Raw genomic sequence first — 15,012 nt, 5'->3', positions numbered from 1 at the left:
ACACACACACACACACAGACACACACACACACACACACACACACACACAGCATGCTTCTCCAGGTGGGCTGGCTAAAACACCTATGTTGCAAAAGTGTGTGGCAGAGCTAGCATGCACGTTGTAAGACATGAAAACCTGATTTTTCTTGAGGCGATTGTGAACGGGATTGCTTTCTAACTTGTTTCAGCAAGTTTGTTATTGGCACCTACAAAAACTACTGAGTTTTGCTACCTGCTACCTCGCTCCAAGTGTGTATCAGGTCGAAAAGTCTTCTAAGGGGTCGTTAGGGTGCTTTAGACAGAGCATTGTGTCATGTACAAATCTGGATAGTTCTAAGATTAAATAAGACAAATAGTATTTTAATGCCTTGCTATTTCTGGTGGCTTCAGGTTTCCGACAGCCTAATACGGTTAGGATGAGACTTGGCCACAACTGGCATCTCAGAGAGTCACTGTGTTGGTGGGCTCACCTTCTTGACAGACCTACTCTGGCTGTCCTTATTTTTACCTGGCTCCGTGACGGGTAAAGGCAGAGCATTCATCTACCTTTTTCATAACCTTCTCTCTAGGGTCTCTCTGAAGGAATCTTTAAGGCCAACCTGTTTGTTGTGTGAAGTTTAGATAAAAACAGATTTTGGAGTTTTTTTAATCCATCATTTAATTCCTCCCCTCCCCCCATCGTAATACGTGGAGAGCAAAAAAATGCAGTGTCGGCGGAAGGCGCGTTCCCTCCAGAAGGGCGCGTGACGTGCCTGTGACATGCCACGGCCACGCGGGCTGCTGTCGGGCCCCTTGCCAGGTATCAGTAGAGCTCATCAAAAAGGCAATGCAAGGTTGGTGACAGTGGTGACGTTTGATCAAGACACAGGTACTCACGAGCTGCTTTGTTGAATGGTAGCTCCTTAAATGCAACGTATTTTTAATCTTTAAGTGAACTAAACATAAGCCAAGCTTTTCCCCAGAGGCTGAGCAGCCAGGACCCGCCCACCTCTCTAAACCAGTGCCTTCCTCCACCCCAGACCTGAGGTCCAAAGGAAGCCTCTCTTTGTACCTCCCTCCGGGCAGTAGCTGAGACTGTCCAAGCTGCCTAGAATGTAACTTTGGCTTAAAAGAACCAGCGCTAATGGAAGAACAGAAGCAGCTTAACCTACCTCCCGGGAGGAGAGGCAGACCGGGGGCTTCTGTGGGCTCTGCGCCCTGTCCGTCTTGGAGGTCTGAACCGTGGACAGTGTCACTGTACTCATAAAACAGCACCATAGGCACGGCCAGGCACAGCGCATGCGTGGACTTGGCAAGAATTAAGGTTTTGTTCTTTATAAGGTTGTGTTATTTTGAGGTTTTGGAATGGAGTAGTTAAGTGTCCCTTCTGTAGCTGTCGGTTTGTCTGCCTCCCAGACAACTCCTGTCTGCTGTGTCATTTAGCTTTGCCTGAATAAAAGCCTCCCTTGCTCGTATGACATTCAGGCACTCAGCAATACGTTCTTCATGCTTCTAGAACAACTTTGGTTGCTGTTTCTTCGTTTCTCTACATGTCTTTCCTTCCTTTTTCAGTGTGTTTAGGAATGAAGTGTCACGTTTTAATTATGGCTATCTTTTCAAGAAAAAAATGACTTGATGTTTCTGTGAATTTTATTTAAGATAAGGCATTGTCAAATTACAGGGCTTTATTGTTGTTGTTTGTTGAGACATTCTGTGTTCTATAACCCAGTGTCAATACTGGTCATTCTGCAATTCTGCAACTTACTTTATTGAATAAATGGAAATAGCACATTAGAATTAGCATTAGTGATAGTTAAATGATGGTTAAACTGGACATGTATATAAAAAATAAAGATGAACTTTCGGAACATGAACCCCATGGGCTTCCTGCTCAATTATTTCTGATTGGTACAAAAGGCACATGATGCCCGTTAGAAGCCAAGCTTTCTCTGTATATTTTTGCAGGTAGTTGGTCCATGGGTTGATCATAGGTGGTTTTCAGATTTTGTGTGCATGTGCTGGTCCTGGGGCTTGAACTTGGGGCTCGGACACTATCCCTGAGCTTTTCTGCTCAAGGCTAGCACTTTATAACTTGAGCCACAGCTCTACTTCTAGCTTTTTAGTGATTAATTGGAGATAAGAGTCTCAGGGACTTCCCTGCCATAGTTGGCTTTGAACCGTGATCCTGAGTAGCTAGGATTAACAGATATGAGCCATCGGCACCCAGCTGCTTTTTAGATTTTTTTTTTTTTACAGGACAAGGTGAAGTAGTTATTTATAGCCTGGCATCTGGGCAGAAAAGATGATGTAGAATCTCATGGCAGCAAATTTTCTCACTGCTGGAGAAGACGGCTGCTGACTGCAGAATGAAGCTTGAGAAATGGAGTTGTGTGGGTCTGAGTATCTGTAAAGCAGAGCAGCGACTCAGCCAGCCGAGCTTGCCCTGCTTGCCAGCTGCTGCCCCCAGGAAAGTGTGCCTACTGGCCCCACGCTGTGCCACAAGGACAGCAAATCTGTCACGTTGGTCCCGACCCAGCGCCCTCACACGCTGCACTCGGGTACTTACACCAGGCAAGGGCTTGGTGTCTCTGCACAGCATGCCTGTGTCGTGGCATGTGGGACGCGTGGTCGGGCTGTGACTTTGTCATGGGCTCCTCAGCCGGAGCAGGCCCCGTCTGGTTTTCTGCTCGGCCTGGGAACAGCCCCACTCTCTGCTCTTCCCCTGCCACCCCTTCCCTTCACCAATTGCAGCTTTTACCACGGCCTGAACTTCCTTCCTGGGAGCTGAGCCCCAGGAAGAGGTTCCTGTCCCCGCCTCCTTAGCTCTCCAGTTCCGCCTCTGTCCCCTTCCGGAACACTGCTACCTTTTCCTTTCCTGGTAACAGTCGGGGAGAAGCTTTCTAGGAGTTTCTCGTTAAGTTGTGTGGGCATTTTTTAAAAAAAGGCTTTCTCTGTCACTTTGCTCATTCTATTCCCTTTTCTCTAACAACTAACTTTTACTGAACCCTTAACATTCTTTAATAATTTCAGCAAATCGAGGAAGTTTAATGTTACTTGGAAATCAGCAATGTCTGGCTGAGAATAAATCGAATCCATTTGTAGACATTGTTAGGCACTGGCTTTTGGGAAGATAATCCTGTCAATTACCAAAGGAAACACGAAGAATAAAACAGACTGCATAAATACTATTCTTAAAACCATCACCAGCCAGAGACTGCTGAGCCAGCTCAAGCTGTCTGTTATGTCTTCCACACTGTGTATGGCTCCATTTTTCTTCATTAATCTCACAGACAAAGGCAAACACCTTCTGTGTCCCAGGGCTCCCACTTTTCTCTTCCAGAGATGATCCTTCAGTCCAAGAGAGCATCTCCCAGGCTGGGGACGCCATTCAGAGGTAGACTGCGTCCCTAAGCTGTGTGTTTCAATCACGGGTACCACCCAAAGAAAAGAAAACAATAACTTCATGTGTGTCTCTCCTTGTCTTTTATTAATTAGAAGTCCTTCAAACAGCAAGCACACGTTTTATTTATGGACATGGTAGAGTTGGAGATTGAGACATGTTCAAGGTTAGAAAGAATTTCTGTTTGTTCTTCCTGCCACACAGTGAAAGCCTGGCTCCTCGACAGGCAATTTGCCTATTGTGGGAGAACCCAGTCCAGCGGGTGCACCTAATGCAGGCGTGTAGTTTTATGTGTGCCTGTTAATTTGAATCTGTGATACTGAGCTGCTCTTTGTCCCTGCTGATGGTTATTATATCTTAATGGGCAAAACACCACTCTAATGATCCTTGTGTGTATAACTGTTGGAGTGCAGAGCAGGCACCAGAGACCACATAAAAATGTTTGCCTCAATTTCCCTGCAAAAAAGAAGCCCAGAAACCAGACTCAACCAAGTAACAGATTTTTAAAGGTAAAGGAACCCAATAAAATTACCAGCTTTTCACAGCGTGTGTCTACTTCCTTTTGACATATTGTGAGGTGAGGTTGAAATATTCTCACTGAACTGACAGTGTGAGCAGGCCAACAAGGAGGGAGGGAGATAAAAGTGAAACCCACCACCATGATTGATTCCGAGGTAGCCGAGACCTGGCTGGCCCTCACCGCCGGCACACGGGCGGCGGCGGGAGGAGGGCCGGGGTAACAAGCCCGCAGGAAGCGAGGACTGCTGCGGATTGCTGCAGCAGGGCCTTGTGGCATGCTATGAAACTGTGCGGAATGGCATTTTTAAATTCATCTTATAAGATAGAAAGTGAACAAATGCGTGTGTGTGTGTGTGTGTGTGTTGTTATTGGTGGTGGTAGTGGCATTCATTTATTTGTTCTTTTTTTTTTCTTTGTACTAGAAATTGAGCCCAGGGTTATGTGTATACTACCACTTGAGCCACAGTGCCATTTCTGGTTTTCTGGTTGTTTATTGGAGATAAGAGTCTCATGGAGTTTCCTGACCTGGCTGGCCTCGAACCGGCATCCTCAGATCTCAGCTCCTGAGTAGCTAGGATGACAGGCGTGAGCCACTGGCGCCTGGTAGAGCATGTGTTTTTATACTACAAAGTGGAACTGCCTGATCCTAAATGACTCCCAAAAATAGTATTTTAATCAGAGATTGATTTCTTTACACTTTGTGATCATTAATTACCTAACGAAATGGGTTTATGTAGGTAGTGCTCTGTAGTTTTCATGTAAGTGCTTTCAAGAATGATTTAACCAGAGACCATCCACAGATTCTCTAATACATTGTTCCAGTATTTTAATCCAGAATTGTCAGGAATGAGTTCTGGGCCTCAGTGTGAACTGTATTGGATGGATAGGCAGTAGCATTATGTCCATGTAAGTTAACTCTCCTAGAAACCCTAGGACTTGAGGCTTTGGGGGTTTTCCTTCCTTGGACATTCTAGATAGAAATAATGTACATAAGTGCCTGGACTCAAGTGATCTCTTGATACTGTTTCCTCCATTTTTGAATTTTTAAAATTTTATTGTTAAGACTCATATGTAGGTTTTAAAGTGGAAACTTTACATTAATCCTAAATTTCTCTACATTTCCCCGACTAGTCCCTCTATTTGCTTCATTCCTCCCCAGGGGCTCTGTTATCACAATATAATATTTTCATCTGTCCATATCCTGCCCCTCCTTCTGTGTCTCTGCATTCTCTTTTTCAAGACACCATGTACTTGTCAAAAAACTGTCCCTCACATCTAGCAGAACTCATTCCCTGGGAATCACGCAGCACACACCAATACCCACAGGTATTTGTGCTATACTTAGGACTTCATATGATTCTTAACTACAGAAGGAGAAATACAGTTCAAAAGCAACCTAGTCCATCCCTACCAGGTCAGAAGAACCTGGCAAAAAGCAGCCTAACAGGGTTGGACAGAATAGTGGTACAAGCAACGCTTGAAGACATTATGAGTATCACCAGCGGGTTTAATAAAATTAATTAGCCCGCCATGGAGAAAATTTACTAGTGGGCTGGTTAATTTCACAATGTAAAGGCAGGGAAGGGAGGTGGGTTAAAGAACAAACCTTATTAATTTTGAATAATTATTTAAAGATGTGTGTCCTGCTAATTTCAAACACTTTTAAAACCATTAAGGTTTTAAAATTTCAATGTTTGTATCTCAGAATTTATGGGAAGGGGCTTCTCAAGATGAAATGATAAAAATATGAGTTAACAGAGAAATGGCTCATTCAAGAAACAGAGCAACAAAGAACCCTGGTACGATCTCGAGGATAAGAACTTGGCTTAAGACTGACTCACGGGAGGTTTCTGTAATCTTAATTTGCTATTGGTGCAATTATTACTCTTTCTTGTCTTTTTAACCCAAACAAGATGTTTGCGGTGGCCATAGAAAGGTCCCTGAAATCACATGCCTGAATTCACTTAATTTGCCAACATTTTCTTTTTTCTCTTTCCCTTTCTGGTAATGGGCACAAGTCAGTTCTGGTGCATTAAGTGCTAAATCTCTTCAATTACCAGCCGGGAAGAAAGATTTAAAATTGTGCTTCAGACCTACAAACTGATTGACTTTTAAAGCACAAACACTTCTCCTGTGGAGCCTAAATTAAACTGCAGAAAGGACATGGGGCCTGAGGAATTAAACCAGGCAGGGCATGGTGCAAGGCCATCATAGGAGCGAGCCCCCTGGTGTGCAGGAAAGGCCGGGCTGCAGAAGCAGCCTGGAGAGCAGGAGCAAGGTGCCTGACCCTCCCCGGCCCCGAGGCCTGACTGGGGCCTTGAGGCCTGACGGGGGCCCGGAGGCCCGACCGGGGCCCTGAGGCCTGACCGGGGCCCTGAGGCCTGACTGGGGCCCCGAGGCCCGACCGGGGGGCCCCGAGGCCTGACCGGGGGCCCTGAGGCCTGACCGGGGCCTCTGCCCTGGGACCGCCTCAGAGCCCTACCCTGGCCTTTTCTCTTCCGCAGCCATCTTTACCGTGGATGAGTCCGTGGTTGACTTGGAGACCCTGGCGGCCTTATACGAAAATGTGAGTGTCAAACGCATACAGAGCCGGAGTGTCCATCGTTTCCTTTTTCTCTAAGAATCTCCAGACCACTCGTGCTCTTTGCTAGACAGGGTATTGACAGAGCGTGGAACAGATTAAGGCGTGGCGGTGCCAGCGTGCACAGGAGCAAGCCCGGCACTGAGGGAGCTGGGGGCGTAGCGCTCGTCATGAGCCGCAGGAGCCTGGCCCTGAGGGAGCTGGGGGCGTAGCGCTTGTCATGAGCCGCAGGAGCCTGGCCCTGCTGCCCGCGGGCATGAAGATGAGCTTCCTGCTGAATCGTGGCCTGTGCCCGTGACACAGGAACGCTGATGCCAGCCCGGACGGTTACCGTTAGGCCCAGTGAGTGGCTGGCACTTGAGATGGGAGCCAGCCTGGGATTGTGTGGGGGAGGTGTGCGGTCCAGCTCTACTAGAGAACTGTCTGACCAGGGACCCCGGCGGGGCCGTTACCAAGCCGCTCAATCCGGTTCCATCATTGGTACCAGAGCTCGGATAGTGGGACACCACGTGGTCTTTTGTGCCAAAAAGAGAACTGCATATGTTTAACCACCATGAACTTTTTCTCCCAAACAGCGAGCCCAAGAGGATGAATTGGTTAAAATAAGGAAGTACTATGAGACGTCCACAGACGAGAACCTGAAGCTGCTGGACAAGCCTGAGCAGTAAGGACCCTCGAACTCTGTCCTCCTCGGACGGAAGGGAGCCGCAGCCTCTGTGTTGCTGCCTCTCAGTTCCGACTGTCCCAAGTCCAACTGTGCTCTGAGCTCAGTTACAGCACCGTCATTCCCGTGACCTTTAAAAGCAGACTTGAGATCTGTGCTGCTGGGCAGTGTGTCCCCTCCCCCACCCCCTTCCATGTCCTACCAATTCCTTAATTCCTTCTAGACTAAACATCCCAACCAAAAGCGTAACCAAGGAAGGAAGAAGGCATTGCTCCATGTTAGGGTTTGCTGATGCAGTTGAAAAGATGATATCAGAGCCACAGAATTCAAATTGATTTTTCAATGTCATAATCAGTACATGTAGCTTGAATATGCCTGCTTTACCCCCAAATTCTCTCCTTGGTCTTCCCAAGTCAGCGGCCACTTCGTTACCTTCCCTCCTAGCCTGCTTCTCCTCTCCATTGACTCTCATTCCGTGTGTGCCTTGTCCTTGCCTGGGCTCCTGGAGTCTCTAAGACACACATGAGTTCCTGGGGCTCTGAGGTGCCAGGACCCCATCCGGTTCTCCAGAGATATGGGTGGGTAGAGAGGTCTGGGTTTCCTGAGATGCTGACACCACACCTTACTGGTAGTTTGGGAACCCGAGATGAATTCCTATCACAAGGAGCTGAATCCAGCACCTCCAAAACCCAAGCCTAGGAACACTGGGAGTCAGCTCAAATGGGATTCCTTGCCTTCAGTCCACTGTTGTTCATCAGCATCCTACCCAGCATCCACCAGCTTATCCCAAGTTGCGATTGCTAATGTCACAACCTAATTCCTAAGGGCTGAGGATGAGCCACGAACACTGAGACACTGGCACACATAAGATCCTGGGAAGTGTTTGGGGCCCTGGGGTTAGGCAGCGAAACAGAATGGGACTGAAATGCTTTTCCTGTGAAGGATGAGCTAGTATTTAATCTGTGTGGGTCAAAAGATCTGTCACAGCTACTCAAGTCAGCCTCCGAAGGGCAAACGCAGCAAAGAAACACGGCTGTTCTTGGAATGGCATTTTATTTAGGAATGCTGACATTTGAATTCATATCACTTTTACGTGTCAGCAGTGTTGACCTTCGATTGGTTCTTTTTCAACCATTTAAAAATATGAAAACCAAGATTCTTAAGTTTCCTAAGTCAGGACATAAGCTGCAGGCTGAATTAGACCTACAGAGTTGATTTGCCAGCCCCTCACCCACTTGGCCGAATGGACGAGCAGTCAGGAGAGATGCTGTTTCTGCCACCAGAAGCAATCCTCCTTCTAGCGCTGCTTCTCAAGACTAATGGCCAGGACATAAAGTAACGGTGGCAGCTGACCATCAGACAGCCCATTGTTCTTGGGTTTTGTGCTGATTGTCTAGCTGGAGGAGCACTTCATAATCATTGCAAGGGCTCTGTGATCACTCACAGCTGTGTCCTATGGCAGAGAGGCCTGCCATGCTGTGCCGCAGAGGCGACGGGCCGCCGGATGGAGAGAGAGGTGTGGAAGGTAGATAGAGGTCCAGGGCCCCGGGTTAGCGCCACCTTCGCTCTCCACCCCCAGCACAGAACAGCATTTGTCTGCTTTATGCCAAAATCTGATTCTCTGGCACATCATCCGCCACTAACTCCCAGTGATTGACTGTAAAGATGTTTTACATACTGGAAAGCATGACTCATTTATGGTTTAGCACTGCAGTCCCCAGCGGCCGGTGGCGCCCAGTCCCATAAATCACGACACGGAGAGGCCGTCCTCCCCTCTCACCTCATGAGCTCCTTCCACCCCATGCCAGGCTCAGAAAGCCATTTTCCACAGAGGTGTCGTCTTCTGGGGCTAGGCTGTCTGACAGCCACACCCTCGGGGGTAGCCCTCTACCTCCCGCCCAGAGAGGATTTGGTGGAGCCGATGCTCACCTGCCATGGCCTTAAATGGAGACGCCACGTACCTGTTGGCCTGTTCTAATGGCAGACGCACAGCTAACTTAGACCTCACGTACCTGGATTCTCCTTTCTGACTACGTGAGACTGCGTTTTATCACTAGCTGTTTTACCACTAGTGGTGTGAACACAAGCCTCCAGAGGCTTAGAGAGTGGTGGTGCCAGAGGGGGTCTCAAGCAAGCACTGGGCCACATGGCGTCAATCTCGCCCGTCGGCTAGGTTGGTTCCGCAGCACAGCACTTCGCTCCTGTATATGTGTCAGCTGAAGTTACGCTTCTTCCTGGGCCCCATGCCTGCATTAGATGCAGAGGGAACGCTCCCTCATGTGGGGCTGCCTCCATGTTGTGTAATCATAGAACCTGGATATAAAGTCAGACAATCACAGGAAATCAGGTAATGGATACTTACAAGCACCAAGGCCCAGTGTTCCACATCCTATGCTTGGGAACACATAAAAGGCTTACTGTCCACGCACATATCTGTAGAGTATAAAACAGTGGTGGAACCAGGTATCAGACACTTGTGCTTCCAAGCCTTTAACCTATTCTTCTGATAAATAAAATAGATAAATGGGAAAGAAGCCTTTCCTTGAGTATTTGCCTGGTTATTTTTGAATTGAAAGTAGTTTAAAGATATTTTTTTCTAGCTGGATGCTGATGGCTCACGCCTGTAATCCTAACTACTCAGGAGGCTGAGATCTGAGGATTGCAGTTCAAAGCCAGCCTGGGCAGAAAAGTCTGTGAGACTCGTATCTCCAGTAAACCATCAGAAAGCTAGAAGTAATGCTGTGGCTCAAATGGTAGAGCACTCGCCTTGAGCTGAAGAGCTGAACAGCGTCCAGGCCCAGAGTTCAAGCCCCACAACTGACAAAATATATATTTTTTTCCAACTTTTTTCCAATATTTTTCATTTTCACATTCTACCAAATATATCTAAGCTCAAAACCCAGAGGTCAACCAGGACTCTTCTCAGTCTTCATGGGATCAGTCGATTGCTTCATGTCTTCTTTCCATCCCCCGCCCCACCCACTCACGGCCACAGCTCCTTCCCTCTTAGAAGATTACAATGGTGGTTCAGTAATTTCCCCAGCCTCAAATCCACTGTCATTTCCAGCTAAGCACTACTGTGATGACTGCATGAGACAAAAAGCTGAAAGATCATTTCCCTGTTTATGACCTGTCATTCATTAGGAAAAAGTTTAAACTCCATTCCATAGCTTGGCCTGCATATCCAGAAAGTCTCAAAACTAAATAAACTAACTAAAAAAGAGCTACAGCTTTGCTCCCCTATAAAGTGTTCTTGGTGGGAGATTGCAAAATGTCAAGGTAATGGTTGTTATAAGTTGACTAAGACTTCCAGAAATATCAGCCATCATTTCAAAATGAAATTGATGACCATGGGTTGGTTCTCTCCCTTCCTAAGCTCATAGCCAGCTGTTTCCACGCAGTGTAGTTTATATCCTTTTCTCTGGTAGTTGGCCTGGACAGTGTGTAGCTCTTCCAGTTTAATTTCGCACAGGATGAAGTGGCCAACTGCTCAGACAGTCAGCTACTGTGTGCAGGTCGGCACCCAACTCAGGCCAGGTCCTGAAGAAGCTTTGACTGTCTCCTTGCTTTGCTCCACATACTGAGCTATGAACTACCTATGTGAGTACGTTGACATGGAGAATTCGGTTGTTACAGACTTTTATATAAGTGGGCAAAAACAGAAGCCATCTTACCACAGTAAGAATTTTGTTTTAGTCAGTTGACTGGATATTCACATGAAGAACCTACTTTGCTTGCCCATGTGGATGTTCTTTTAGAAAATGCTTCAGTACAAGAGAACTCATTCTGACATTTTTCTCATAAACTAAAAGACTTTCCATTTCAAGTTCACCCCTGCTTGAGTAGAGAGCCACAGAGAACTTCTTTAGTACATTTGCATAGCCTTTGTGTTCCTAAGTGTGTACACCATACACTTGTTCATCGCCACAGAAACCCTCAGCACAGTGGCCCTGTTGGGAACAGTAACTCCTTAGACAGCCTGTTTGGTACCTTTCATAACTACAAGCTGAGATTTTCAAACAAGCACTGCTCTCATGGAAGATCTTTTCTACTAACCAGAATGATTTTTTTTCAGTGTTTCTTTTTTCTGTTGACAGGTTTTTACATGAGTTAGCTCAGATCCCTAATTTTGCCGAACGTGCCCAGTGCATAATCTTCAGATCTGTGTTCTCTGAGAGCATCAACTCTTTACACCGGAAGATTGAGATTGTCACGCGAGCCTCTGAGGTATGTTTGCTGTGAAGTTCAAAGCTGGCCTGACTTCCATGGGGTCCAGTAAAGGAGGGAGTGGAGAGTCAGAGAAAGCAACCATAGAGCCTTGTCCACACCTTGTGTGCTTTCTCCGAAGGTGAGTGTGTGGCTGGCCTGCCCAAGAGAGGAAGGAAGGAAGAGGGCATGCAGATTCAGGCAGCCAGGAGTTCACAGGCTTACGGAGCAGTCCAGACGGTGTGCTCTGTTCCCTTTCTACCTCTTCAACTTGCATAAGGGAATTTTGCTTGAAACCTTCATACCTGATCACCTCAAACCTGTCCATATCCCAAATTAGAAGGATTCTAGAGATTTGACAGGTGAAATAACTGACTGGATCATGAATGACTGGCAGATAAGTCTGTTGGCTTCACTGTACTAGTGTGCATTAGACAATTAAACTCTAGTCTTTGGCTTTCTCACACGGTGATCCATGCTCTGGGGGACATGAGGCGCCTCGACATCGTACTAGAGTACTTCATGGCTTACCTAGAGGTTTGCATAAAAGATGCTAATAAAAAAAAGCATAACTATTACCCGAGTACCCTGAGGGGGAAGAGCAGAATCTGCCTAGAGAATTTTGCTCACTTTCTTTCCCCTAAAATAAAAGACAAACAAGTAAGACTATAAAGGGGAAAAATGCTTCCATTTGAAAATTTGTACCTGAAGCAAAAATAAAAGAGAGGAAAAATAAATGAGATAAGGGAGCTGAAGAAAATCCTAAGTGGCTTGGAATGGTAGAAGTTTATATAAACAATAAATGTGCATTTAAAAGCACTGTAAACATAACCTATGGCCTCAAAATGCATGATTGTGAGGCTGCACTCGCATTTCCTGTGTCTACTCTGTGTTTGACTGTGCTGTGTGCACAGGCACATAGTCCCCAACAGATCCTGAAAAGACATTCTATATCATTCTACTTTGAGGTCACCAAAAATAAAGCCTAATTCTATTAACTTCCTTGAATCAGTCTGAAAGTACTTTAAGAATGAAAAATAAAATTAAGTCAAGTGGAGCTATCAATATGAAGATTTCATCCTCGATACTAGGGCGTGAATTGTTTATAGTTTTTGAGTGTGTAGAAGATATGGCTTTCGTTCTTTTCATTAAGAACAGACACCAGTGGCTTCCTAACGTGATTTTCACCTCGTTCGCTGTTAATACTCTTGGTAACAAGCCATCAGGCGGTTGGTTGGTCCAAATACTCCTGGAGCCCAGTGACTGCTGTGTGGCTGGAGTTGGGACTGTCCTCACCCGCGCTGTCCTCACAGGGCCTGTTGAGCATGAAGAGTGTGAAGGACATCCTGGCTCTCATCCTGGCCTTTGGAAATTACATGAATGGAGGGAACAGGACCCGAGGACAAGCAGATGGCTACAGCCTAGAAATTCTGCCCAAACTCAAGGATGTCAAGAGTCGGGTATTTAGTTCTGACGAGTTTTTATGATTTCAATTTAAAGCCTGAATGCCTTTGTTTATAGAAATAACAAAAAGTGCTCCCGAGTGTTATATTTCTTGCTCTTTTTTCCCCTAACAGTAATCAAGTATTTGAGAACATGAATTGTCTTCTCTACTTTCTTTGGATTTTGGAGTAAAAATAGGTTTTTCATCTTAGATCTTATTTTTAGTGACACAATTCCTTTTTTTGTTTTTGGTGTAGCATACGTGAGTAATCCAAGCCGCTACTGCAATGGAAGATAAAACATTAAAATATTAATTGTGGTGCAAAGGCTGGAGTGTGTTTGAATTTAGTTCTGGCTACTTGTAATTTACTCCCTGTATAGCACAGCACTGTGGAATCACCAATTTAGCGGAGTGTTTGAATTCTTTCCCTCACAACAATTGGTCTGGAGTCTCTGGTCAGCTCTCTGAGCCTGATTATCACTAGGCTCCACACCCCTGCAGGGCTACCTCTTTAGAAACAACCAGCCCATATCAAGGGGTCCCATGGGGGGCAGAGAGGGTGGAGGGAGGGGAAATGCTCCGGCCAGTTAGAATTAGACCCCTGTGAACCGGACACAAAGGCTACCTTGTGGGAGGGCCTCCCTCTGGCCTCCTGGGGTCATAAAGTGGCGTGGTTCCTTTTAAGTTGGCTCTGATAGTTTTTCACGCCATTAAGAAAACACATTTTTTTGAAAGGTGGGAAGGGAGGGAGGGCTTTCTGTTCCCTTTAATACCCCTGTCTCCTGTCTTGGCTTTATGCCAGAAAATATGAGACACCAATTTTCTGTTTACTTGTTTGTTTTAGGCATGGTCTCGGAGGTCTTGTAAGCTATCTATTTTCCCCACAAACAACAGGGTAGAGTCATTTCTTTGTATAGCTGACTTTTTTTTTTAATGGAGGAAAATCTTGTTTGTTTTGAACAGAATTAGGATCAAATCTCACAAAGTATCAGTATCATAAACTTGAGATATCTGCTCTCAACTGTAGAACCAGGGCAGAGACTCATGTGAACAGCTTGTCATTTGCTTTCTCTTTTAAACCTAGGATAATGGAATTAATCTGGTGGATTATGTTGTGAAGTATTACCTGCGTTACTACGATCAGGTAAGAAATATTACCACATAGAAACTCTGCTAATGGGGTGTCAACTCTGACACATGGATGGCATTCAGAAATTGGGTGATGGATAGCTGGACAGATGATTTTTCACACCCAGCTCTGAATGGTCTCCAGACTCCAGGGTTTAAAAAAAAATAGTGAAACCAAGAGAGCAATGTTAACTTTGAGAAAGAGAAGAATTGTTCTTGGCACACGTCTACTGATTCTCAGTGTACAACAAACACAGCTTTGTGGAGTCACCTTAGTTGCGTTGTGGTCACATTGTGAGGTTCTCTGTGAACTCAGGTTCCATTCGGTAACTGCTTATAGTTGAAACTGGATTCTGAGATACAGAATAAAATAGAAGTCAAGACACAGTAATACCCAATGTTGTACCCACAGTGCAGCTGTGAACAAGTTGGAGACACTGAATTTGAACAAGTCCTTCCTCTACTTAGATTATATTTGCAGTTAGAAACAAACATGTCTGTCAGAATCAACCTGATCACAATTTTCTGTTTCTTTCCTTCTTGTTGAACTGAGTAGAAAGAGCCAGTCACTGTGAGACAAAGAGCAACTATTACTGAGGAATAAAACAATTAGTACAAACAGAAAAATCACAAAGGAACATGTGGTCAGGACTCCGGCCTAACTCGCTATGGAAGCAGAGTGTTTCCCAGGCACCAAAGAAAGAAAAAGAGGAAGATCTCATGCAGAGAAGCTAAGCACTGGTCCCCTCTTTCTATGGTCGCTTCCCTCTCTGATAGATGGATCTAACTCCTCTTAATGAACCTGCCTAGCCCTTCCCTCCCTCCCTCCCAACGGCTCTGCTTCTATGCAGGCCATCAGATCTCTTCCCTCTCTGATAGATTTCTCCAACTCCTCAGATCTTGGTCATTTGGCACCTTTGGCTCTGCTCTGACTTCAGCTAAGCTCATTGTCTGTCTGTATTTTTCCTTCCTGCTCGCCCCAGTGCACAGAGGCTTTAAGGAGACTCCTGGAGGATGTCTCCACACCACCCACCCCGTTTACCTGTGCTCTGACAGCATGCTTCTATTCAAAACAAAAACAGTGCCCCATT

The 15,012-nt window shown here is 45.9% G+C and overlaps 1 protein-coding gene across 1 annotated transcript in view; it reads left to right on the top strand.

Annotated features, from left to right (window-relative positions):
• Fmn1 (formin 1) overlaps positions 1–15,012 on the top strand; it is a 230,378-nt gene that overhangs the window by 143,014 nt on the left and 72,352 nt on the right. The window contains exons 8-12 of the mRNA XM_013014304.1: positions 6,403–6,464; positions 7,055–7,143; positions 11,241–11,370; positions 12,663–12,809; positions 13,878–13,937. Coding sequence (XP_012869758.1) covers positions 6,403–6,464; positions 7,055–7,143; positions 11,241–11,370; positions 12,663–12,809; positions 13,878–13,937 — 488 coding nt within the window. The remainder of the gene's footprint in view (positions 1–6,402; positions 6,465–7,054; positions 7,144–11,240; positions 11,371–12,662; positions 12,810–13,877; positions 13,938–15,012) is intronic.

Source organism: Dipodomys ordii, unplaced genomic scaffold (genome assembly GCF_000151885.1).
Source record: "Dipodomys ordii isolate 6190 unplaced genomic scaffold, Dord_2.0 Scaffold23, whole genome shotgun sequence".
Lineage (NCBI taxonomy): Eukaryota > Metazoa > Chordata > Mammalia > Rodentia > Heteromyidae > Dipodomys > Dipodomys ordii.
The sequence above is the reverse complement of the archived record's forward strand: the minus strand, read 5'-3'. Positions and strand labels throughout refer to the sequence as shown.